Genomic DNA, 22,791 nt, shown 5'->3' on the forward strand with positions numbered 1-22,791 from the left:
TAAGGAACATTTATTTATTTATTTATTTGTTTGTTTGTTTGTTTTTGGCTGCGTTGGGTCTTTGTTGCTGCGCTCGGGCTTTGTCTAGTTGCAGCGAGCAGGGGCTACTCTTCGTTGTGGTGTGCGGGCTTTTCATTGCGGGGGCTTCTCGTTGCGGAGCATGGGCTCTAGGTGCGTGGGCTCAGTAGTTGTGGCATGCGGGCTCAGTAGTTGTGGCGCACAGGCTTAGTTGCTCCCCAGCATGTGGGATCTTCCCAGACTAGGGCTTGTTGGCAGGCAGATTCTTAACCGCTGCACCACCAGCAGATTTCTTAAACATTCATTTCACTGGTTTCACCTGTCTTAGATCACTTTGTTTTCTACTTCAGTGGTTCTCAAAGTTTGATGTTCAGACCAGCAAAATCAGCATCACCTTGAACTTGGTTAGACACGCAAATTCTGGGGCTCCAACCTGCATTGGAAACTCCTGGAATTTCTCCTGATACAGACTCAAGGTTGACAGCCACAGTTCTAAACACACCCAGGACCTTGGGGAGTGGGAGCGGGGTGTAAAATGCAGAGGCTGAGAAGGATCTGGGTTTTTCGGTGCCACCGGCCAGGGAGCGACTGGATGACGCGGCTGAGGTTCCCGCCTTGGGATCCAGGTCCACGGTTCCACCCAGGCTGGTCTCTCGCGTCTTCTCCGGCTGTTTCTAGAAGGGTCCTGCTGTTTCTAGAAGGGTCCTGCCGGTTGAGGGGAGAGGTGCTCCCACAGGTCCCTGAACCAGACTCGTTTTTTCTCCCCCAAGCGGATTGACTAGGAGGCTTAGCTGAGCAGCCTCAGAGCTGGCTTTGGGGTAATACTGGCGTCCTTAGTTTTGCAAGTGAGCGATGCAGGCCTCCTGGGGTCGTTCTGCTCCGGCGCCGGGACCGCGGCCACTCCCATCCCAGAGAGGAGGGTGCCTTTCTCCTAGGACAGCTTGGTCAGGTGACCTTGGCGGCTCGTACTCAGCCAGGGACCCGGAAGGACGAGGGATCAGGAGGCCGCGGGCGTGCGGGCAGGACGGCGGGCGCGGGGCCATGAGGTCCCCGAAGCTGCCGGGGCTCGTACTCCCGCTGCTGCTGCTGCTGCCGCCGCCGGGTCCAGTTGGCGGCGCCGCGCGCTTCGACCCCACCTGGGAGTCCCTGGATGCCCGCCAGCTGCCCGCCTGGTTCGACCAGGCCAAGTTCGGCATCTTCATCCACTGGGGCGTGTTCTCCGTGCCCAGTTTCGGGAGCGAATGGTTCTGGTGAGCGCACCTCCCTCCGTCTCCTCTGACCCCGCTTTGCACCCCACTGGCCTCCAGCCACGACCCAGATCCCAGCCTATGCCGGTTTGTTTTGCCCCCTAGTCAGTTTCACCTCCCGCTGTTTTAGCGGTGTTTAGCATTTCCGGGTGTTAAATGAATAATTTACTGTGTAAGTGGTTCGTGCTGGGTGAACACTGAATTTTTCTTCCGTGTGACTGCAAGAGTTGTCAGACAACTGATGTGACTCTAGCTTCTCAGCTTCTTGATAGCTGCACTTACCAAGTTGTAGTTATCACTCTGTAGCCACAGAATGACTAAGACAGCAGAAAAGTAATCGACTGTGTGGGGTCATACTGTGAAGCTTGGGCCTAAACTGCCGTCCTTGTCCTTAGAGAATCAGACACCTTGTCCCATCGCAGTTCTGCTGCTACCTGTCAATTTTTAGTTGTTCTGCCATGAAGTATGGTTTAAACATAAATTCATGAATATGTGAGACTTCTGTTCCTTTGGGCATTCACTGGCTCTTTAACATTAAAATGTTACCACGTGTGGCTCAAGAAGCAAACAAAAAGTTCTAGACTGTTTACCCTAAAAAACCCCAATTATTAATAGACCACTATGTGGAAAGTGCTGCACAAAAAATTGCTCTTTAGATTTTACCTTGAGATCTATGTAAAAATGTGCATGTAATCCCTTACGACTTTGAAGTGTCTCACATACTTTCCTGATTAAATACCTCAGGTATTTTAAGTTCTTCAAGATAGAAATTTTATATATATATATATGTATATATATATATATATAGTATACATATATAATATATTCCTAGTGAAATAAGAAAATAAACGAGTATTTAAACCTGCTTTATACTATATACATAGTGTACAACAAATTTAATATATACAATATATGTTAGATATGTCAACTGAAAAAAAATGCCCTATGTGAGAGTTGTGAATTAAGTTTTATTTGGGGCAAAATGAGGACTGAAGCTTGGGAGACAGACTCTCAGAGAGCTCTGAGGAACTGCTCTGAAGAGGTGGTGGGGAGAGATCAGTACATATGTGATTCTGGCGAAGGGGGATACATGCAATCAAGCACGCATTTTGGCAGAAGGTTACTGCTAGTCACGAGAAGAGTGCTGCTAGTCACCAGGAGCAGATGTCTCCCTTGTGATTTTAGTGCTTTTCTAGATATGAGAAGATGCAAGAATTTGGGCTCATAAAATCTTCTCCTGAATATATCTAACTACCTGAAGGCTTGTTCTGCCAGTTTTTCCCTGAGCACAGAGTGCCTCATTCCTGATCTCCACCCTGAACTCCTTCCAGGGTGTGATGAAGGTCAGTGACTTCAGTGGCTAGCAACTTCATTCTTATAGAACCAGATGGCAAGTGACAATTTTTAGTTGGCAGATACAATACAGAGTATAAACTATATATTGTATTAATGTTACACTATAAACATTGTACCACTTTCTATAAAGAGACTGACTTTCTGCAACCAGTAACTTTTCTTATTCAGTTAGGCCGGTTGATGTAAAAGAACTGTATAAACTATGGAGTACTATTCATATACTCTTTTGAAATCAACTTAAAAACCAAGGGACTCTTTCTTCCCATAACTTGTATTACCAAATATATTTGCTTCAGGATGTTATAAATCTTTCTTTGCAAGTTTTGTGCTGTGAGGCATTTTGAGTTTATTTTTGAAATGTTTCAGATTAGCAAGGTACATCAATTAACAGATTTTTTCCTCTTAAGATATAATAAATTATACTTGAATTTGCCATTTTGTTCAACTGGGAAGATTCGGTAAATATACATTTGGTGCTGGGAGAGGATTTGATGTTTGTTAATTGAAACTAGTGCTCTGTGCAAAACAGCTAGTTTTGAGTCATCTTATTCTTTGTAATGGTTAACTTTTTATTTTCTACAAATGAACACAAAGTTGTTTGTTTTGACCTAGAACAATAAAGATAATTCTCATACAAAACAGAGTATATTTTTGATGGTCTGGAAGTGCAATAACCCTGTGGAAGATTCTTTAATTATCTATAGTTTCCCTTTGTGTCCTCTCTAAATCTCTGCTCCCCACCCCAATTTGACCTGGAGCCATCAACAGTAGAGATGAGTATATCTGACTGTCCTTAATGGCAGTTCGAAACCAAATATAAATTATGGGCTGTTTACTGTAAGTGCCTCTTCTCATCTCTATTAGTATGAAATTTGAGAAGTGACTCTAGACTATAATAGCGAATGCAGGTTCAAATTAGATGTGCTAGGAAAAAATAGAAATCTCTTATCTTTTAACTTTCTGACTGTCCCAGTTTCTCTTTTGTAGTTTGATTTAAAAGGTAAAAATGCATCATGGATCATTTAGGATACTTTCACTTCAAGGTATAGAAAACCCAAATAAAAGGTTTAACAATAGGGGTTTGTTACTCTACATAATGAGAAATTTAGAGGTAGTTGGCTCATTGATGAAATCAAAGACCTAAGCTCTTTCTGTCATCCTCAGCCTGTTGACTTGTCCTGTCATGGTCACATGATGGTGGACAGGCATCACTTCATACAACCTTGTCCAAAGGCAAGTTGTATCTCTTTCTATTAGAGAGGGAAACTATTCCCAGAATCTCCCAAGTTGGCTTCCCCTCAAGTTCCGTTGGCCAGCATGGGCCAGGTGTCCATGTGGTAGGTGTGATGGAAACTGGGAAAGTATGTATCTGACTCTTGGGCAGGTAAAGAATAGTGCCTGTGACATCTTATGTCCTTCAGTGAAGGCTTCTCAGTGGGATGAACCTCCTGATCATCTTTGGGGATGTAATGCTGATTATGAATTTACTCATCCTTTAGAAACACTCTTATGAAAGGAGTGGTGGAAGGAAGAGTAGAAGATGGGTCAGAGATGGGGCTTGCATCTATTTCATGAGCATAAGATTACTGCCATGTTTATCTAAAAATTATGTTTTCGATGTTGTTTTCCTTCTGAAGCTTTGCTTAGGCAGTTTAGGCCCCATTGCTCAGAAAACATGCATATAACCAGTAATCCTTGAAGGCTGAGTCAATATATTAAAATAACAGCATCTTCTTAATTTTACTGTCATCTCTTCCCCCACTTGTTCTCTGCTAGTGAATATAATACATTTGTGTTACGCTTTATGTGCTTTGTCTTCTTTTGAAGCCTTCATCACTTATGTTACAAAGGACTAACTATGTAAAGATACTACATGTTGCAATTTAAAAGTGAAGAATTAAGAGCAAATGGGTGGCTGTGTTGTCTAGAATGTTCAGGTTGATGAGCTGAGTGGAGTTCACAGAGGGATAGATGGAAAACTATGGAAGTTTACATAAGCTTTCTTTAAGGTGAAGTCAAACTAAATGGGAAAGTGAGGAAGAGAATCTTGGTAATATGTGAGTAAGGGGGATTTAGTAAAGGGAGCTGGGGCAGTTACAGTTGACCCTTGAACGACACAGGTTTGGTCCACTTTTATGTGGATATTTTTCAATAAATATACACTTGGCCCTCTATTTTTGAGGATTTCACATCTCTGGATTCAACCAATCTCAGATGGAAATTTTCATCCACGGTTGCTTGAATCCACAGATGCCAAAACTGTGGATATGGAGGGCTGACTGTATTGGCCAAAAAGTTCCTTCAGTTTTAAAGCAAAAATAAAAGACATTTTTCATTTTTACCAAGAACTTTATTGAACAACATATTCACTGTTTTGTTCCACTACCTTCTGCCATTTTTCAGGCAACTTCATAATTCCATCTTCCCAAAACTTTTTATCTTTTTGAGCAAAGAACTGTTCCAGGTGCCTTTTACAGTCTTCCAGGGAATCGAAATTCTTTCCATTAAGAGAATTTTGTAAAGACTGAAATAAATGGAAATCTGGAGGTGCAATGTCTGGTGAATATGGCGGATGAATCAGAACTTCCCAGCCAAGCCGTAACAGTTTTTGCCTGGTCATTAAAGAAATGTGTAGTCTTGCGTTATCCTGATGGAAGATTATGAGTTTTCTGTTGACTAATTCCAGACGCTTTTAGTCGAGTGCTGCTTTCAGTTGGTCTAATTGGGAGCAGTACTTGTTAGAATTAATTGTTTGGTGTTCTGGAAGGAGCTCATAGTAGAGGACTCCCTTCCAATCCCACCATATACACAACATCACCTTCTTTGAATGAAGACTGGCCTTTGGTGTGGTTGGTGGTGGTTTATTTCACTTGCCCCACGATCTCTTCCATTCCACATTATTGTACAGTATCCACTTTTCATCGCCCGTCACAATTTGTTTTAAAAATGGAACATTTTCTTTATGTTTAAGTAGAGAATTGCATGCGGAAATATGGTCAAGACGGTTTTTTTCGCTTAACTTATGTGGTACCCAAACATCAAAGCGATGAACATAACCAAGTGCAAATGATTTTCAATGCTTGATTTGGATATTTTTAGTATGTCGGCTATCTCCCGCGTGGTATAATGTTGATTGTTCTCAACTAATGTCTCGATTTGATCACTATCAACTTCAACTGGTCTACCTGAGAGTGGATCATCGTCCAGCGAGAAACCACCAGCATGAAACTTCGAAAACCACTCTTGACACGTTCAATCAGTCACAGCACCTTCTCCATACACTGCACAAATCTTTTTTTGTGTTTCAGTCATGTTTTAACCTTTCTTGAAATAATAAAGCATAATATACCAAAAATGTTGCTTTTTTTCTTCCATCTTCAATATTAAAATGTCTACACAAAAATTCACCAATTTTGATAAGTTTTTTTTTAAAATGCACGCTGATATGACAGCTGTCACAATACAATCTAACAAAATTGTTTTGAATGAAGTTAAAGACAAGTGATATTAGAGCCATCTTACAGAAAAAAACGAACGAACTTTTGGCCAACCCAATACTATGCCATTTTATGTAAGGGACTTGAGCACCCCCAGATTTTGCTATCTGCTGAGGCTCCTGGGACTAATCGCGCATGGATACTGAGGGATAACTATATTTCAGATGTTTATGTGAATGCTGTTTATATGCTGTTTCCTTCATCCCCTTAGGTGGTATTGGCAAAAGGAAAAGTTACCAAGTTATGTGGACTTTATGAAAAATAATTACCCTCCTGATTTCACATATGCAGATTTTGGACCACTATTTACAGCAAAATTTTTTGATGCAAACAAGTGGGCAGATATTTTACAGGCTTCTGGTGCCAAATATGTTGTCTTAACTTCCAAACATCATGAAGGTAAGTACAACATTTGCAAAAACTCACAGTGGTTATGAAATGTAAAGTAGTTCTTTTGGAACAAGAAACTAAAGCAAGGTCATCCATGTGAAATCAGAGTTTTCTCTTAGGAGCTATCATAAGTGGCTATTGACATTTGCTTGCAACTTAAGAGACCATGTGTTCCACCCAGTTAAGAAGCATTATGTATGCAGAAAGCTCATACCCTCCACGTAACAGAGAAAAAATGGAAACTGATCACATTATGTTATATGCATATTTAACAATTTCCAAGTAATCCAAGATTTGATTTGAAGCTATTTGAAGTGGGAAGTGGGTTGCAGGTCAAAATTTACACTTGGAATTGCATTCTTCCTTTCTTTCTACCTCTGTAATGCATTCTGGGAAGGCACCCAGGGGATTATTTTGCTGTAGTTTTGCATCATGACTGACACACAAGGTTGTGCTTTTGGCCAACTCTTATATGGCCCAATTGAGGACAGTTTGCTAGTGATGAAAATGACGCAGGTCACCTGGAAGGAACAGGATTATGGAGCTGTAATGGTGCCCAGAAATATCAGAGATGGTGGAAGAATATGTAAAGGAAACACAGTGGTTGTATTAGGGTTCTTCAGAGAAACAGAACGAATAGGCAGTATAATATATAGAAAGAGGTTTATCATAAGAAATTGACTCATGCAATTATGGAGGCTGAGAAGTCTAGACCCAAGAGAGCCAGTTGTATTGTTCCAGTCTGAGTCCAAAGGCCTGAGAACCAGGAGAGTGGATGATTTAGGTTCCTGTCCAAGTATGAGTGCAAAGGCAGGAGAAGACCGATGTCTCAGCTCAAAGACATGCAGAGAAAAGAATTCTTTCTTCATCAGCCTTTTATTCTGTTTAGGCCTTCAGTGGATTAGATGAGGCCCACCCACTTGGGGAGGGCAATCTGCCTTACTCAGTCTACCTATTCAAATGTTAATTTCATCTAGAAACACCTTCAGGAACATATCCCGAATGATGTTTAACCAAATATCTGGGCACCCAGTGGCCCAATCAAGTTGACACATAAAATTACCATCATAGTGATCTTCCACTAATAGGATAGATTCCACCCATTACCATTCCAGTATCTATAAGATCAAGGAAGCATCAGCAAATTATTATTGTTCCAACAGCATGTTAATAATTAGACAATTTGTTTGCATAACCATCTTTGCCTTGGAATAAAAAATTTTGCCTCATTATTTTCTCCAGGGGTGGGTAGGGGATTAGAAGGGAAGAACCAAAACCCAAAATAAGGAATTATCTTAGAATATTTTTCCCTTTGGCCACATTCTAGTGGCTTAATGATTTTCTTCTATAGATGTTTCTCAGGCTGAGATGGATATTTATAAAGCGTATTTGCTTGTGAACATGTTGATTTCCTGATGCCTAGGAACTTCTCCAAGCTGTATGGCACAAAGTATTACATAGTGGGCTTATTTAAAAACAAAACAAAACAACTCTTAATCACATTGTGAGGACAGATGATGTAGCCCACATTTATCAACTCTCTAAGATTCATATTGTTGGAAGTTTTCATGCTTATGGGAGAGACCCTGCTGAGCCTGGCTAGGCGGGAAGACCACTGTGTGAGCTTCTGGTGGTGCTACTGAACCGAAAACCCATGTGGTTTTAGCACCGCCAGACATTAGGGTCTGTCAAGTTGAAACATTTTGAATAAGACTTTAAATACCATCAGCAATGCTTTGAAGCTTACCACAAACATCTTTAGAACCAGTGTGAGCTCTTTTAAAAGCTTCTTCAAAATGAATCCAGAGTGTGTCTGTCTTAGTCTTGTCCTAATTTACAAGAGTAAAGTGTTGCACCAAAGCACCTTACTTATGTCTGTTCTCAAAGATTCTTTTAGACTTTAGTGAGACAGCAACAATGTATTTATGTTCCTAGGTGCCAACTAAACATTTTGAGGCTTTTTAATTATTTCTTAAGTATTTCAGTTTATATAGGGCTTCTATGGTTTTTATATAGAACAACCAGCAATCTAAATGCAAATTCCTTTTAAAATATGAATTATTTCAAAGTGCTTATGTAAAGGCAGACATTCTTCTTACCTATTCAGTTGGTAGATAATTCACTTTTAGGTAATTTAAAGCACGACATCCAAGCTTATGATTTTAGAGTAGGATGAGATTACAAATGGTAGGTACATTGCAAAGTACAGAACTACTGGGGACTAGTACCCCACCCCCACCTTGGTAAAATGAATAATGAGGGTAAAGGAGACTTACTACTATACATGGACACCAGTGTTCTAAGAATCATACTATAATAAAACAAATAATCCTAAAACCAGGGAATATACTTTAATTTTTGGTTTAGAAGACAAATAAGAATCTTGCAGGAGTGCATCTCAGGATCTTCACTGTAAGTGGTAATAGGCATTGTTTAGCATGGTAGATGTGGAAGATGTTCCTGTCTTAGCTGTGATCGCTAATGTTGATTGCTGATTTTGTGCTAGACCCTGTGCTAGCCGTTGGCTGAGGATATAGCAGGGAACACTGCAGACTTGATGCTGTCCCTCAAGGAGCTTATAGTCTAAGGGGGAGAATACAGGAGATAGATCAGACTATACGGACTTTATGGGGAACCCTGAGAGTTGCTTTTAAAAATCTTTGTTCTACTTTGTTTAAATTCTCATTTGTTTCTTGTATGAAAGCAAAATGTATACTATGGAAAAAAATTGCCATGAAGCAGTTGTTTGTAGAAACAGTGATTTATATATTACGTGTACTGCCTATGTAATTTGAAAGCTTTCTTTTTGTTTTTTTTTTTTTTGGCTGCACTGTGCAGCTTGTGGTATCTTAGTTCCCCAACCAGGGATCGAACCCATGCCCTTGGCAATGAAAGCGCAGAGTCCTAACCATTGGACCACCAGGGAATTCCCCCTATGTAATTTGTTTTGGTGTTTGTATATGTGGAAATTTACTAAAACAGAATTGATATGCTTACAAGCTTTTTAATATAATGTTTCAGGCTTCACCTTGTGGGGCTCAGAGTGTTCGTGGAACTGGAATGCTGTAGATGAGGGGCCGAACAGGGACATTGTCAAGGAACTTGCAGCAGCCATTAGGACCAGGACTGACCTGCGCTTTGGACTGTACTATTCCCTTTTTGAATGGTTTCATCCGCTCTTCCTTGAGGATGAATCCAGCTCATTCCAGAAACAACAATATCCACTGTCTAAGATGCTGCCCGAGCTCTACGAGTTAGTGAACCAGTATCAGCCCGAGGTCCTGTGGTCAGATGGCGATGGAGGGGCCCCAGATACCTACTGGAACAGCACAGGCTTCCTAGCATGGTTGTACAATGAGAGGTGTGTGTGTTATTAGATTGCTGTCGTGACCTTAAACATTCCTAATACATGTATAACATTTTAATTCCCTTGCTTCTTGAAATATGTCCTTTCAGGCTCATTTGTGGCATGGGGGAGGAAATCATTGTAAATAATGCTCATTAGATATATCAATATTTACTCAGAATAATCAAGAGTTACAAATCAGGAGTCAAATACAACTCAATAGTCTGATTTTGAAATCAGACTAAACATCACAGGATCAAGAACTTTGAAGACATTAATTTTGTGGGTCCTCATTTTCATCTCCTATTCTGGGACAACTCTATTTATTCATCACTGTTTCTGATGATGTGCTTTTCAATTCCTCTAATTGCTTCTTTTCATCCTCATACATTTGATAATCTTTGCTGCTCAGACAATGTCACCCTTGTCTGTCTCCTCTTTTCCCTCATCGTCAGCATTTCACCTCTTCCTGTTCTCTCCTCTTGCTTTCTAGCATGTTCCAAGCTACCCCATTAGAACAGGAAGTTCTGACTGAGCTCCTTTATAAGGCTTACACCATATGGACCAAATTTATATTTGTAACTAGAAAGTACTTGGTATCATGCTAGGAAGTCAGGGAGTGTCCTGCTTGTGTTCTCTGGGCCCACAAAGGGCGCACATACAAATACTCTGGAGAGCTCTTGATATGTAACTGAAGTTTCTCTAGGTACTCCTTCCAAAAGGAAATATGCAGAGCCCTCCACTTCAATTTGTGAACCAAACGATCCCCTCTAAGTGGAGAAGTGCAGGAGGTACCAACTGCTACGATGAATAATGTAGTGGGGATATTTCATGCCACAGTGAATTCCATGATAACAGTCAACTTTCCTGAGATTTTTCAATATTAGGCACAATTGTAAGAGAAAGAAAGGCTAGAATATATGTAGGAGATCATTCAGTCATAGGTGAAGAATATCTTGACTGTAAATTCAATTTTAGCTATCATTCACAATATGGGGGCAGGGAGGAGAACCTTCAAATAATAGTATAATACTCTTATAAGTGCTATGTGTGCAGGGCACTGGGCTAGGTGTTTTACATAAATTAGTTCTGTTCTAATAATAGATGAGGAAATTGATTATTCAGAAGAGTTAGGTAACTTGCTGTAGGACAGGGAGCTTAGAAAGTGACAGGCCAGGACTACAATCTCCCTAGGTCTATTTGACTTCAAAACCGTGGGCTTTGTATTATATTCCACTATGGTTATTTTCCAGGAGTGGATTTCAGTCAGACCTCTTTTCAGTGACATTGCTTTTATGTAAAAATTTTTTACTTTTTGTTTAAAAAAAAAATCATCCTTTTCATTTCAGCCCAGTTCGGGACACAGTGGTCACCAATGACCGTTGGGGAGCTGGTAGCATCTGTAAGCACGGTGGCTACTATACCTGCAGTGATCGTTATAACCCAGGACATCTTTTGCCACATAAATGGGAAAACTGCATGACAATAGACCAGTTTTCCTGGGGCTATAGGAGGAATGCTGGAATCTCTGACTATCTTACAATTGAAGAATTGGTGAAGGTACAGTAAAATGTCTGGTGACCATTATGGTAACACTTGTAATAGTGTAGGTGTATGAGAATTATTTTTTCTAAATTGTATAGCTCAATGGTCTATAACACAGGACATTACTCTTTTTTCTATGTGTGTTCTCCTAGATAGTGACTATATATATATGTCTAAGTCCATAAATACCACATGTTAACACATTCAGGATGGAATTGTTTTCTTTCTCTAAGAACTATATTTATTCTTAATTTTTTAGCAACTTGTAGAAACAGTTTCATGTGGAGGAAATCTTTTGATGAATATTGGGCCCACAAAAGATGGCATCATTTCTGCAATTTTTGAGGAGAGATTAAGGCAAATGGGGACCTGGCTAAAAGTCAATGGAGAAGCCATCTATGACACCCATGCTTGGAGATCCCAGAATGACACTGTCACCCCAGATGTATGGTAAGTACTATTAGATAGAGGAAGGCATTTAACATTTCTCAGAGGTAAAGAGAAAAGTAAAATAAAAAAGGAAATGGGATGAATGCCCACCTACATAAAACACTTTCTTTACTTACTCTAGAAGAAATTAGCATATTTTAAAACACATTATTTATCAAATTGAGCTGAAATCATCTCTAGATTCCTCCAAACAGTGGACAGATTTCAGGGAAAAATATTCAGCTCTTACAAAAATTGTAGGCCATTCAGTAAAATGAAAAAAAAATGCTGAGTGGTTAATCCAAAAGAGACTTCTGGTTTAGTCAGGTAAATTCTAACTCTTGCAGGTGTTACATCGCATCAAATTAGCAGGAGGTGCGGAAGGGCAGAAAAAATATTAAAAATCTACAAAAATAACAGCATTATTTAAATTGATTAAAAATCTTGTACCTTGTTCCTATTATTCTAATAAATCTAAACCTGAAGTTTCTTTAAAATTATCTTAACTGGCTAACTTTTCTTTTAACTAGTATCTCCTTTAAAAGCCTTGCCTCAGGTTCTGTCTGAGCTTTGGAAAGTTCTATGGGCCAATGAGTCAGACTCTGCAAATACGGTGGTTTCTGATGTGCGGTCTTAACATATATAAATAAGAGTAGTGTTAGTGAAGCTCTAAAAATTCACCTTGTGTTGCCACCAAAGCGAGTACAGCCTGATCAAGTATATATCAAAAGATTAGACTAAATAATCTTCCTTGAACTTACGACTTAAAACAAATTGTCAGTTCATTGAAGAAAATAAAGTAAGGCAGTCTACACAGAAGCAACTGACTATAGAATTTTAGAATGCTGGGTCTGGGAGAAGCCACAATAAGAACTCAGAACCAATCTTTCATTTTACAGAGGCTAGTTTAACTTGGGTTTTAGAATTTGCTTCTGTGTTTATATTTGACTATGAGGGTGTCTGGTCTGGGATTTGACAATGGTTAACCATTATTCCATTACATTTTCTTTCAATAAGTAAAGATAAAAGCCAAACTACTTATTAGCAAGACCTATAAAGCCATAGCCTGGCTCCACTGCACCGAGCCCAGTGGCCTGCTCTCCCTGCCTCACCGGAGGAGCTCTCTCCCTGCAGGTCCTTCGCGTGTGCTCCCCTCCTTGCTGCATCTTTAGATAACTATCTAGACCCCCATGGCTATCCTTGAAATCCTTTGACATTTTAGCCCTGGCTCACTGTCACTGTCCCCAGAACTACTCTTCACATAATTCGTAGTGATTTTAATGTCTATATTCACAGCTCTTCTAATTTGCTGGCCCCTCAGTTCCTGTACCTCCTCCCTTCTAGGGATCCTTTCCCCTTCTGTTGGTCGTACCTTAGACCTTGCATTTCCAATAATTGTACTCCTTCTATGCTCTCAGTCTGAAGCATTCCATTGTCTAACTCCCACCTCACATTTCAGCTCACTTCAGCTTCCAAAGGGATCTGCCGTCTTTGATTCTGTCCCTTTTTCTCTTCCTCCTGCCTCAACCCTCTCATGTCTTCTCTTTTTCCTCATCCAGGTCAGAGTCTATGCCTCACTCCAGTGCATCCACCCTCAACTCCTTAACTCTCCCTCCCTCTGTCGTACTCATTAAAACTCAGCTTTGATTAAACTCAGCTCTACTTATTCCATGTCTGCCCCTGTGCAGCTAAATGTGACTAGAAATACACACACACACAATGTCAAATGCTCTCACTTTTGGCTTTAAAGCCAACCCCTGTATCCTGGATCCCATCCCAGATTATCCACTCGAGGATATTGTTCTAGCAATTCTCCCCGTTTGCTCCTCATCTTCAATTTCCCCTCTTTGTTAGATCCTTTCCTATCAGCATAAAAACCTGTTTTGTTTTTTTCATCTTGAACTCTTTCCATCCTACTTAGATCTCCAGCTACTTTCCCATTTCTCTACTTTCCTTTATAGTAGAACATCTTGAAAGAATGGTTTTTACTTGCTATCTCCAGTTTCTTGCTCCAGTTTTCCTCTTAAACTCACTCTGGTCAGACATCCACCCCACACTCTATTAAATCACTGTCATCCAGGTCCACAGGAACCTCTCCCTCACTGGGTCAGTCCCATTCCCTATCATCTGAGCTTACTGTCAGCATTTGCCCCAGGTGATGGCTGTCTCTGTCTTCACTGTGCCTGTTGGCCATTCCTTCTTAGTCTCCTTTGCTGGTTCCACCTCAAGTCCCCGACCACTAAACCTTGAAGTGCCCTGAGGCTCAGCCCTTGGACTTCTATTCTTTATCTTAATTCCCCAGGTGATCTCATCTATTTTCAGGGCTTTAAATGCCATACTGTTGACCTCTACAGTGCAAACATCTTTCTTAAACTCCAGACTCATATGTTCAACTTCCTAGTCAGTGTCTCCACTTAAAAATATAAGCATCTTAAACCTGCTGTGTCCAAAACTTAGGTCCTTAAAATTTTGCTCTAAATTAGCTCCACCCACAGTCTCCCGCATCTCAGTTAATGGCAGCTTCATCCTTTTAGGTGCTTGTCAGGCCCAAAACCTTGGAGTCCTTAACTTCCCTTTCTTTTACATCCCACAGACAATCCATCAGTAAATTCATCTTATCTTTGAAATATATCTGGAATCTGACCACTTCTTATCCTCTCTGTGGCAACCCTCTTCCTGTTAGTCTCCATCGTTTCCCCCCGGATTATTTCAGTAGCTTCTTGTCTGATCTATTTCCATCTGTGCTCCTTTAATCTATCTGCTACAAAACCTTTTAAATAATAAGTCAGGTTACGACACTCCCATGCTCAAATTTTTCCAGCGGCTTCCAGTCTTAGAGAAAAATCCAGGACTTACAAAGGCTTATAAGGTCCTATAAAAACGATCACCTTGTTGTCTCTGTGATCTCACTGGCTATCATGCTATCCCTCACTTCCTCTCCTTCAGCCACTCTGCCCTCCTTGCTGTTCTATCAACAGGCCAAGCATACTGCTGCATTGGGACGTCTGTGCTTGCTGTTCTCTCTTCCTCTACTCACGTGGTTCTCCCTCACATCCTTCAGGTCTCCTCAACACCACCTCCTCAAAGAGGTCTTCCTTGACTATTCTATTTATTTTTATTTTTTTGCATGTAGATTTTCTTCTTTATTGCTGTACACCCAGAACTTAAAAGAGTTCCAGGTACATTGTAGTCACAAATAGATAATTTTTGAATAAGTGAACACATTTTAAAATTTAGGGGTCAGGTAATTTCCAGCAATGCCATTGGTTTAAGAAATTAAAACTGCTTCAGATTACCAAATGTGAGAGTGATTATGATTTCTAACATGGCTCAAGATAATTTTTTATAATTTGAAGTTTGTCTCCAAATCAGTAAGGAATCAGTCTAGAGAATCAGAAGGTCTATGATTTTTTCTGTGTTCATCACTGATTTACCTTGAGAACAAGTTGTGTATTCCTTTTAACAAAGTAAGTTTAGTGAAGATTTAAATTAATGTGACAGAATGTACAGATATTTAATTTGAGGTTAGTATAAACACAGAGGAGCCAAAGAATCCCCTAACAATCCTCTGATCTTTTTTTTTTTTAACATTTTTATTGGAGTATAATTGCTTTACAATGGTGTGTTAGTTTCTGCTTTAAAACAAAGTGAATCAGTTATACATATACATATATCCCCATATCTCTTCCCTCTTGCATCTCCCTCCCACCCTCCCTATCCCACCCTTCTAGCTGGTCACAAAGCACCGAGCTGATCTCCCTGTGCTATGCGACTGCTTCCCACTAGCTATCTATTTTACATTTGGTAGTGTATATATGTCCAAACATATATGTTTTTTTTTTTAGATTCCGTATATATGTGTTAGCATACGGTATTTGTTTTTCTCTTTCTGACTTACTTCACTCTGTATGACAGACTCTAGGTCCATCCACCTCACTACAAATAACTCAATTTCATTCCTTTTTATGGCTGAGTAATATTCCATTGTATATATGTGCCACATCTTCTTTATCCATTCATCTGTTGATGGACACTTAGGTTGCTTCCATGTCCTGGCTATTGTAAATAGAGCTGCAATGAACATTGTGGTACTTGACTCTTTTTGAATTATGGTTTTCTCAGGGTATATGCCCAGTAGTGGTATTGCTGGGTCATATGGTCGTTCTATTTTTAGTTTTTTAAGGAACCTCCATACTGTTCTCCATAGTGGCTGTATCAATTTACATTCCCACCAACAGTGTATGAGGGTTCCCTTTTCTCCACACCCTCTCCAGCATTTATTGTTTGTAGATTTTTTGATGATGGCCATTCTGACCGGTGTGAGATGATATTGCATTGTAGTTTTGATTTGCATTTCTCTAATGATTAATGATGTTGAGCATTCTTTCATGTGTTTGCTGGCAATCTGTATATCTTTTTTGGAGAAATTTCTATTTAGGACTTCTGCCCATTTTTGGATTGGGTTGTTTGTTTTTTTGATATTGAGCTGCATGAGCTGCTTGTAAATTTTGGAGATTAATCCTTTGTCAGTTGCTTCATTTGCAAATATTTTCTTCCATTCTGAGGGTCGTCTTTTCGTCTTGTTTATGGTTTCCTTTGCTGTGCAAAAGCTTTTAAGTTTCATTAGGTCCCATTTGTTTATTTTTGTTTTTATTTCCATTTCTCTAGGACCTGGGTCAAAAAGGATCTTGCTGTGATTTATGTCATAGAGTGTTCTGCCTATGTTTTCCTCTAAGAGTTTGATAGTGTCTGGCCTTACATTTAGGTCTTTATTCCATTTTGAGTTTATTATTGTGTATGGTGTTAGGGAGTGTTCTAATTTCATTCTTTTACATGTAGCTGTCCAGTTTTCCCAGCACCACTTATTGAAGAGGCTGTCTTTTCTCCATTGTATATTCTTGCCTCCTTTATCAAAGATAAGGTGACCATATGTGCGTGGGTTTACCTCTGGGCTTTCTATCCTGTTCCATTGATCTATATTTGTTTTTGTGCCAGTACCATACTGTCTTGATTACTGTAGCTTTGTAGTATAGTCTGAAGTCCAGGAGCCTGATTCCTCCAGCTCCATTTTTCTTTCTCAAGATTGCTTTGGCTATTCGGGGTTTTTTGTGTTTCTATACAAATTGTGAAATTTTTCATTCTAGTTCTGTGAAAAATGCCAGTGGTAGTTTGATAGGGATTGCACTGAATCTGTACATTGTTTTGGGTAGTATAGTCATTTTCACAATGTTGATTCTTCCAATCCAAGAACATGGTATATCTCTCCATCTATTTGTATCATCTTTAATTTCTTTCATCAGTGTCTTATAATTTTCTGCATACAGGTCTTTTGTCTCCTTAGGTAGGTTTATTCCTAGGTGTTTTATTCCCTTTGTTGCAATGGTAAATGGGAGTGTTTTCTTAATTTCACTTTCAGATTTTTCATCATTAGTGTATAGGAATGCAAGAGATTTCTGTGCATTAATTTTGTATCCTGCTACTTTACCAAATTCATTGATTAGCTCTAGTAGTTTTCTGGTAGCATCTTTAGGATTCTCTATGTATAGTATCATGTCATCTGCAAACAGTGACAGCTTTACTTCTTCTTTTCCAATTTGGATTCCTTTTATTTCTTTTTTTTCTCTGATTGCTGTGGCTAAAACTTCCAAAACTATGTTGAATAATAGTGGTGAGAGTGGGCAACCTTGTCTTGTTTCTGATCTTATTGTAAATGGTTTCAGTTTTTCACCATTGAGGATGATGTTGGCTGTGGGTTTGTTATATATGGTCTTTATTATGTTGAGGTAAGTTCCTTCTATGCCTACTTTCTGGAGGGTTTTTATCATAAATGGGTGTTGAATTTTGTCAAAAGCTTTCTCTGCATCTATTGAGATGATCATATGGTTTTTATTCTTCAATTTGTTAATATGGTGTATCACATTGATTGATTTGCATATATTGAAGAATCTTTGCATTCCTGGGATAAACCCCACTTGATCATGGTGTATGATCCTTTTAATGTGCTGTTGGATTCTGTTTGCTAGTATTTTGTTGAGGATTTTTGCATCTATGCTCATCAGTGATATTGGTCTGTAGTTTTCTTTTTTGACTATTCTATTTAAAAGAACACCTAGATCCCTTTTTGCCAGCCTAGTGTTGACCTAAAATAGACTGCCAGTTATTTCTCCAGCAAAAGTGGGTTTATTGGGGATCAGCAAAGAATTGTAATTTGGGGTCTGCAAACATGGCAAGCCACATGCAAGTCCCTGCACAGCAAGGGAAGGAGAACTCTTTTACTGGGGGGAAAAGGAAGTTGGGAAAGCTATAGTAAATGAAGAGTCCATGGCTTTTCATTGGCTGAGTTGTTGCCAGGAAATAAGAGGAGCCTTCCTACTTTCTGTGGGCTCTGCTATTGTTGCAGGGCATGGGAGCTCCCCTCTCTGGTCTCCTGACTCTATTTTAATTGAGCTTCCTGTTTATTAATTTTTACACTGGCATGCTCTATTCTTCTTACTGGGCTTCAGTTTTCTCTATAACATTTAATCATCATCTGACATATATTTTTTTGCTCATTCTAATTTTCTCCACTACATGTAAGCTCCATGAGGACAGGGACCGTGTTCAATGCTATGTCTCCAGCTCTGAAACGGTGATGAGCATTTTAAGATGTCAATAAATATTTGTCAAATAATTGAGTGAAAAAAATGAATGAATTCTGTTTTCTTTGTCTAGACCTTACTCTTCTTACCTTTTCCCTTTTGCTCACATTCATCCTTTAAGTCTCAGATTAAATGTCATTTTCTTGCTAATGGTATAACCTAAAAAGATGCCTTTGTTATAATTGTTCAATTTCCTCTTCTTTCATAGTGCTTATAAAAATTCACACTTCTATATTATTTGTGTGATTATTTGATGTCTCTCTTCCTCACTCTAGTCTAAACTTTACAAGAACAAGAACTAAGTGTGTTTTGTTTTCTATTGTATCCCTAACACCAAGCACAGTACTGGGCCCAGCGTTGACAGATACATACCTGTTAAATGAAGGAATATGAAGATTTGATCATCAGGTAGAAAGCCATCTATTCTTGCATCTTACGCTCTTTGCTCACGTTCCCCCACCTGTTTCCAGCTCCATGAGAAAAGTCTGATGAAGAAGCGCAGTACTAGAAAAATCTCTGTTCCAAGAACTTCCTTTTAGCACTGGGAAAGTGGGGAAGAGAGGTGCTGTGATAATTGTGATTTATAATAAGAAATATATATTTGGTCTTTTTCTGTTTCTGGGACAGAGCTCCTAAAACTCTTGGAATTTCCTAAGCGATGAGAGCCATAAAGGTGTCTTTTGTTATGTCAGTGAGGTGATTTTGGACACTACCAAAGGATGAGGGCTGGTTGCCAGGAGACCCGACCATGTTATTAGAGGGTTGGAACTTTCAGTCCCACCCATGGCCTCCAGGGAGGGGTGAGAGGGTGGAGGTTGAACCAATCATCAGTGGTCATTGATTTAATCAATAATGACTAATGAAGCCTCCATAAAAACCCCAAGGATGAGGTTTAGAGAACTTCTGGATTGGTGGAGGTACGGGGAGAGTGGGCACCTGGAGAGGGCATGGAAGCTCCCTGCCCCTTCCCACATACCTTGCCCTGTGCATCTCTTCCATCTGGCTGTTCCTGAGATATATCCTTTTATAATAGACCTGTAATCCAGGAAGTAAAATGTTTCTGTGAATTCTGTGAGCTGCTCTAGAAAATTAATTGAACTCAAGGAGGGGGTCGTAGGAAGCTCCAATCTGTAGCCTGTGGGTCAGAAGCCCAGGTGGCAATCTGGACTTGTGACTGGTGTCTGAATTTGGGCAGGGGGCAGTCTTGTAGGACTAAACCCTTAACCTGTGGAATCTGACACTATCTCTGGGTAGATGGTGTCAGAATTGAGTTGAATTGTAGGACACCCAGTTAGTGTCCGAGAATTGCTTGGTGGTGTGGGGAACTTCTCCCCCACTCCACACACATACACGGTAATTGGGATCAGAACCCTTCTGGGTGCTTTTTATGCTACCATCGGACTAGTTTTCCTTCACTCTATTAATAAAAACATTGGTAAATATTTACTGAATGGAAGTATCTCTGTAAAATAATTCTAGACCTGACCCATAAATAACGAGAAATATTACTATGCTTTTTTTCCCTTTTAACCAGGTACACATCCAAACCTAAAAACAAACTGGTCTATGCCATGTTTCTCAAATGGCCCACATCAGGACAGCTGTTTCTTGGTCAGCCCAAAGCTACTCTGGGGGCAACAGAGGTAAGAGAGAATTTTGTCTTTATTGTTCCTTTAACTTGCTGACTAGAATAACCTGATGAAGACATGACTTTTAACTTCAGGGTGAGCCTTATATGTGTTCCTCTTATACCTCATAAGAGTAATTTAAAAATGGACTTCATCAATGGCAATGTTTGGCAAAAACCTTTGAAAATTTTCTTTCATTTCCCAGAAAACCAAACCTATAAAACGGCTATATTATCTTCATGCATATCAATTAAAATATCTTCTTCACAGTCATTCTATGTTGTTCAGGCCCACTGCATGCATCCAAAATGACTCTTTTCGTAAAACTGGAGTCCAGATTCTTCCCCTGACATCCCACCCCAGAACACATCTGAATAACTATGAGATGTCATGGCCCTACCATTTCAAGTTCACAAAAAACGGGGAGAAAATTAAAGGTTAATCTCACAGTTGTAACCATCAGCTCTGGCACTGAGTTCACTTTGATATATTTTATAGATGATTATTTTTAAGAAACTGAAAATTTTCTGGGATATGAATTATCCAAATGCTTTTCCTTGCATCATTTTTCCATATTTCATTTCTAACACTTGTGGCCGATCAGGCAGAAAAGGAGATAAGAGTTCAGATCTGATGTTTAATTACAGCTTAGTGTCCTGGGCATGACATTATCTTTTTATTTTATTTATCTTCTCTTTGGCTGCCATTAATACTGTTATTTGAAAGTTCATGGGTTTTGTTTTTGTATTACTCTACATGATAAGCAAAGTTTTCTGGTTCAAAATAACCATAGATATATAGAAAACTACTTATTTAAATTCACCTTATATAAGACTAAGAATATAGAACAGTTACAGTAATAATTGATCACACTTAGGTATTGTTGATTAGTGGAGGTTATTGGAACATCTTGGGGGGAATGGTGGCTGGATAAGGAAGCTGAGCCTTTCTTCAAACATTCTGTGTGAGAACTGGGCAGGCCTTAGTCGTGCAGATTGGTTTGAGAATAATTTTCTCCACTCTGACACTATTCAATCTTTACAATTCTTCCCCAAATCCTGCACACTTTTGAGAGTAATATGGGAGCAAGACAGATGTATACACTCATTTAAAAACTGCTTGTAATCCACTAAATAAAAGTAAAAAATGAATCTCCTGTCCACATTGCTTTTTAAGAGATATGAACCACTCCTTCCCAATAAAGTGAGGGAGTCAGAGATACACTTGGAGACATTTGTGTGTATGTTTTTAATTTCAGGTTGAACTACTGGGACATGGACAGCCACTTCAATGGACTCCTTTGGAGCAAAATGGCATCATGGTAGAACTGCCTCAGCTAACTGTTCATCAGATGCCCTGTAAATGGGGCTGGGCTCTAGCACTAACTAATGTGACCTGATTTGCAGTAGAGTGCTTCCTGATGCAGTTACATCTAAGACTAGCATGTATCAGGTTTCTATAATTGTAGCACACAGAGAAAGCAAATGTAAAATTGGCCCAGAATTTCCTAAATTACTCACATAACTGGTTTAACTCTCCAGTGCACTTTGCTATTGATGTCCCTTCACACTGAATTTATTTCCACGTGTGATTCAGAGGTGGGGATTTTGTTTCAGAGTAGTGAGGAATTGGTGGTGTTAAGGGCTGAGTCGTGTCTTCTGCCAAATTCACATGTTGAAGCCCTAAGCCCCAGTGTGATTGTATTTGGAGATTTTAAAGAAGTAACTAAGGTTAAATGAAGTCATAAGAGTGGGACCTTAATCCAATATGACTGGAGTCCTTATAAGAAGAGGAAGAGCACGGATGCAAGCATATGGAGGAAGGACCATGTAAGGATGCAGTGAGAAGGTGGCCATCTGCAAACCAAGGACAGAGGCCTCAAGAGAAACCAAACCTGCTGACACCTTGGGCTTTCAGCCTTCAAAACTGTGAGAAAATAAATTACTGTTGTTTAAGCCATCCTATATGTGGTATTTATTATGGCAACCCTAGCCGACTAATACAGGTTCATAGGTATATAATAAATTTGGCTTAATATTTATTTCCAATGCTTACAGTAATTTTCTTTTTATAAAAAAAATTTGTCTTTTTTTCCCTCTTGGTAATAAAACTGATATGTTCACTATAGATAGTTAAAATTATACAGAAATGCTTAAAGGCAAAATCACTGTTAAGATCACCACTACTAATATTTTCGTATATATTCTTCCAGGTTTTTTTTTGGCAGGGGGAGGTGAGTGTGTGGGATTGGAGGTATGAGCCTATTTTTGTAGGTGGGCTAATTTGAGGTCCAATTTAAATTAATAAATTTACTTCCTGTATATGCCTTTAAGCAAATTGAAGTTGAACACCTAGCTGAAAATTAAGAAGTCTATTCAGATCTTCCCTAAGAATGAAGCAAAAATAATACTGATATTGATGTAAATTTAAAGAAACACTGATTAAAGAACTCACTCCCCTTAACAAAAGATGTTCCACATGGCTAGATCTTTATTTGAAGTGCTACAGGCTTCATTTTGTCATATCAATCAAATGCGGACATCTCATTATTCCCTATAAATGCTTCAAGTAGACAGGGAAATAAAATACTATTCATATTTATTTTCTAAAATCATCTTGAAGTTGAAAATCTTAAAAAAAATAATTCATTGCTGAAGTTTCTACAACTATCAAAATTTTGAAACCATGCCCAAGTAT

At 39.3% G+C, this 22,791-nt stretch overlaps 1 protein-coding gene across 1 annotated transcript; it reads left to right on the forward strand.

Annotated features, from left to right (window-relative positions):
* The first annotated feature begins 966 nt into the window (after window positions 1-966).
* FUCA2 (alpha-L-fucosidase 2) lies at window positions 967-22,049 on the forward strand. The gene is made up of 7 exons (XM_061207057.1): window positions 967-1,268; window positions 6,330-6,517; window positions 9,530-9,869; window positions 11,204-11,414; window positions 11,659-11,849; window positions 20,001-20,109; window positions 21,353-22,049. The coding sequence occupies exons 1-7, from the start codon at window positions 1,060-1,062 to the stop codon at window positions 21,491-21,493; spliced, it is 1,389 nt and encodes a 462-aa protein (XP_061063040.1). The 5' UTR covers window positions 967-1,059; the 3' UTR covers window positions 21,494-22,049.
* Window positions 22,050-22,791: the final 742 nt, after the last annotated feature.

The sequence above is a fragment of the Eubalaena glacialis genome, chromosome 12 (genome assembly GCF_028564815.1).
Source record: "Eubalaena glacialis isolate mEubGla1 chromosome 12, mEubGla1.1.hap2.+ XY, whole genome shotgun sequence".
NCBI lineage: Eukaryota > Metazoa > Chordata > Mammalia > Artiodactyla > Balaenidae > Eubalaena > Eubalaena glacialis.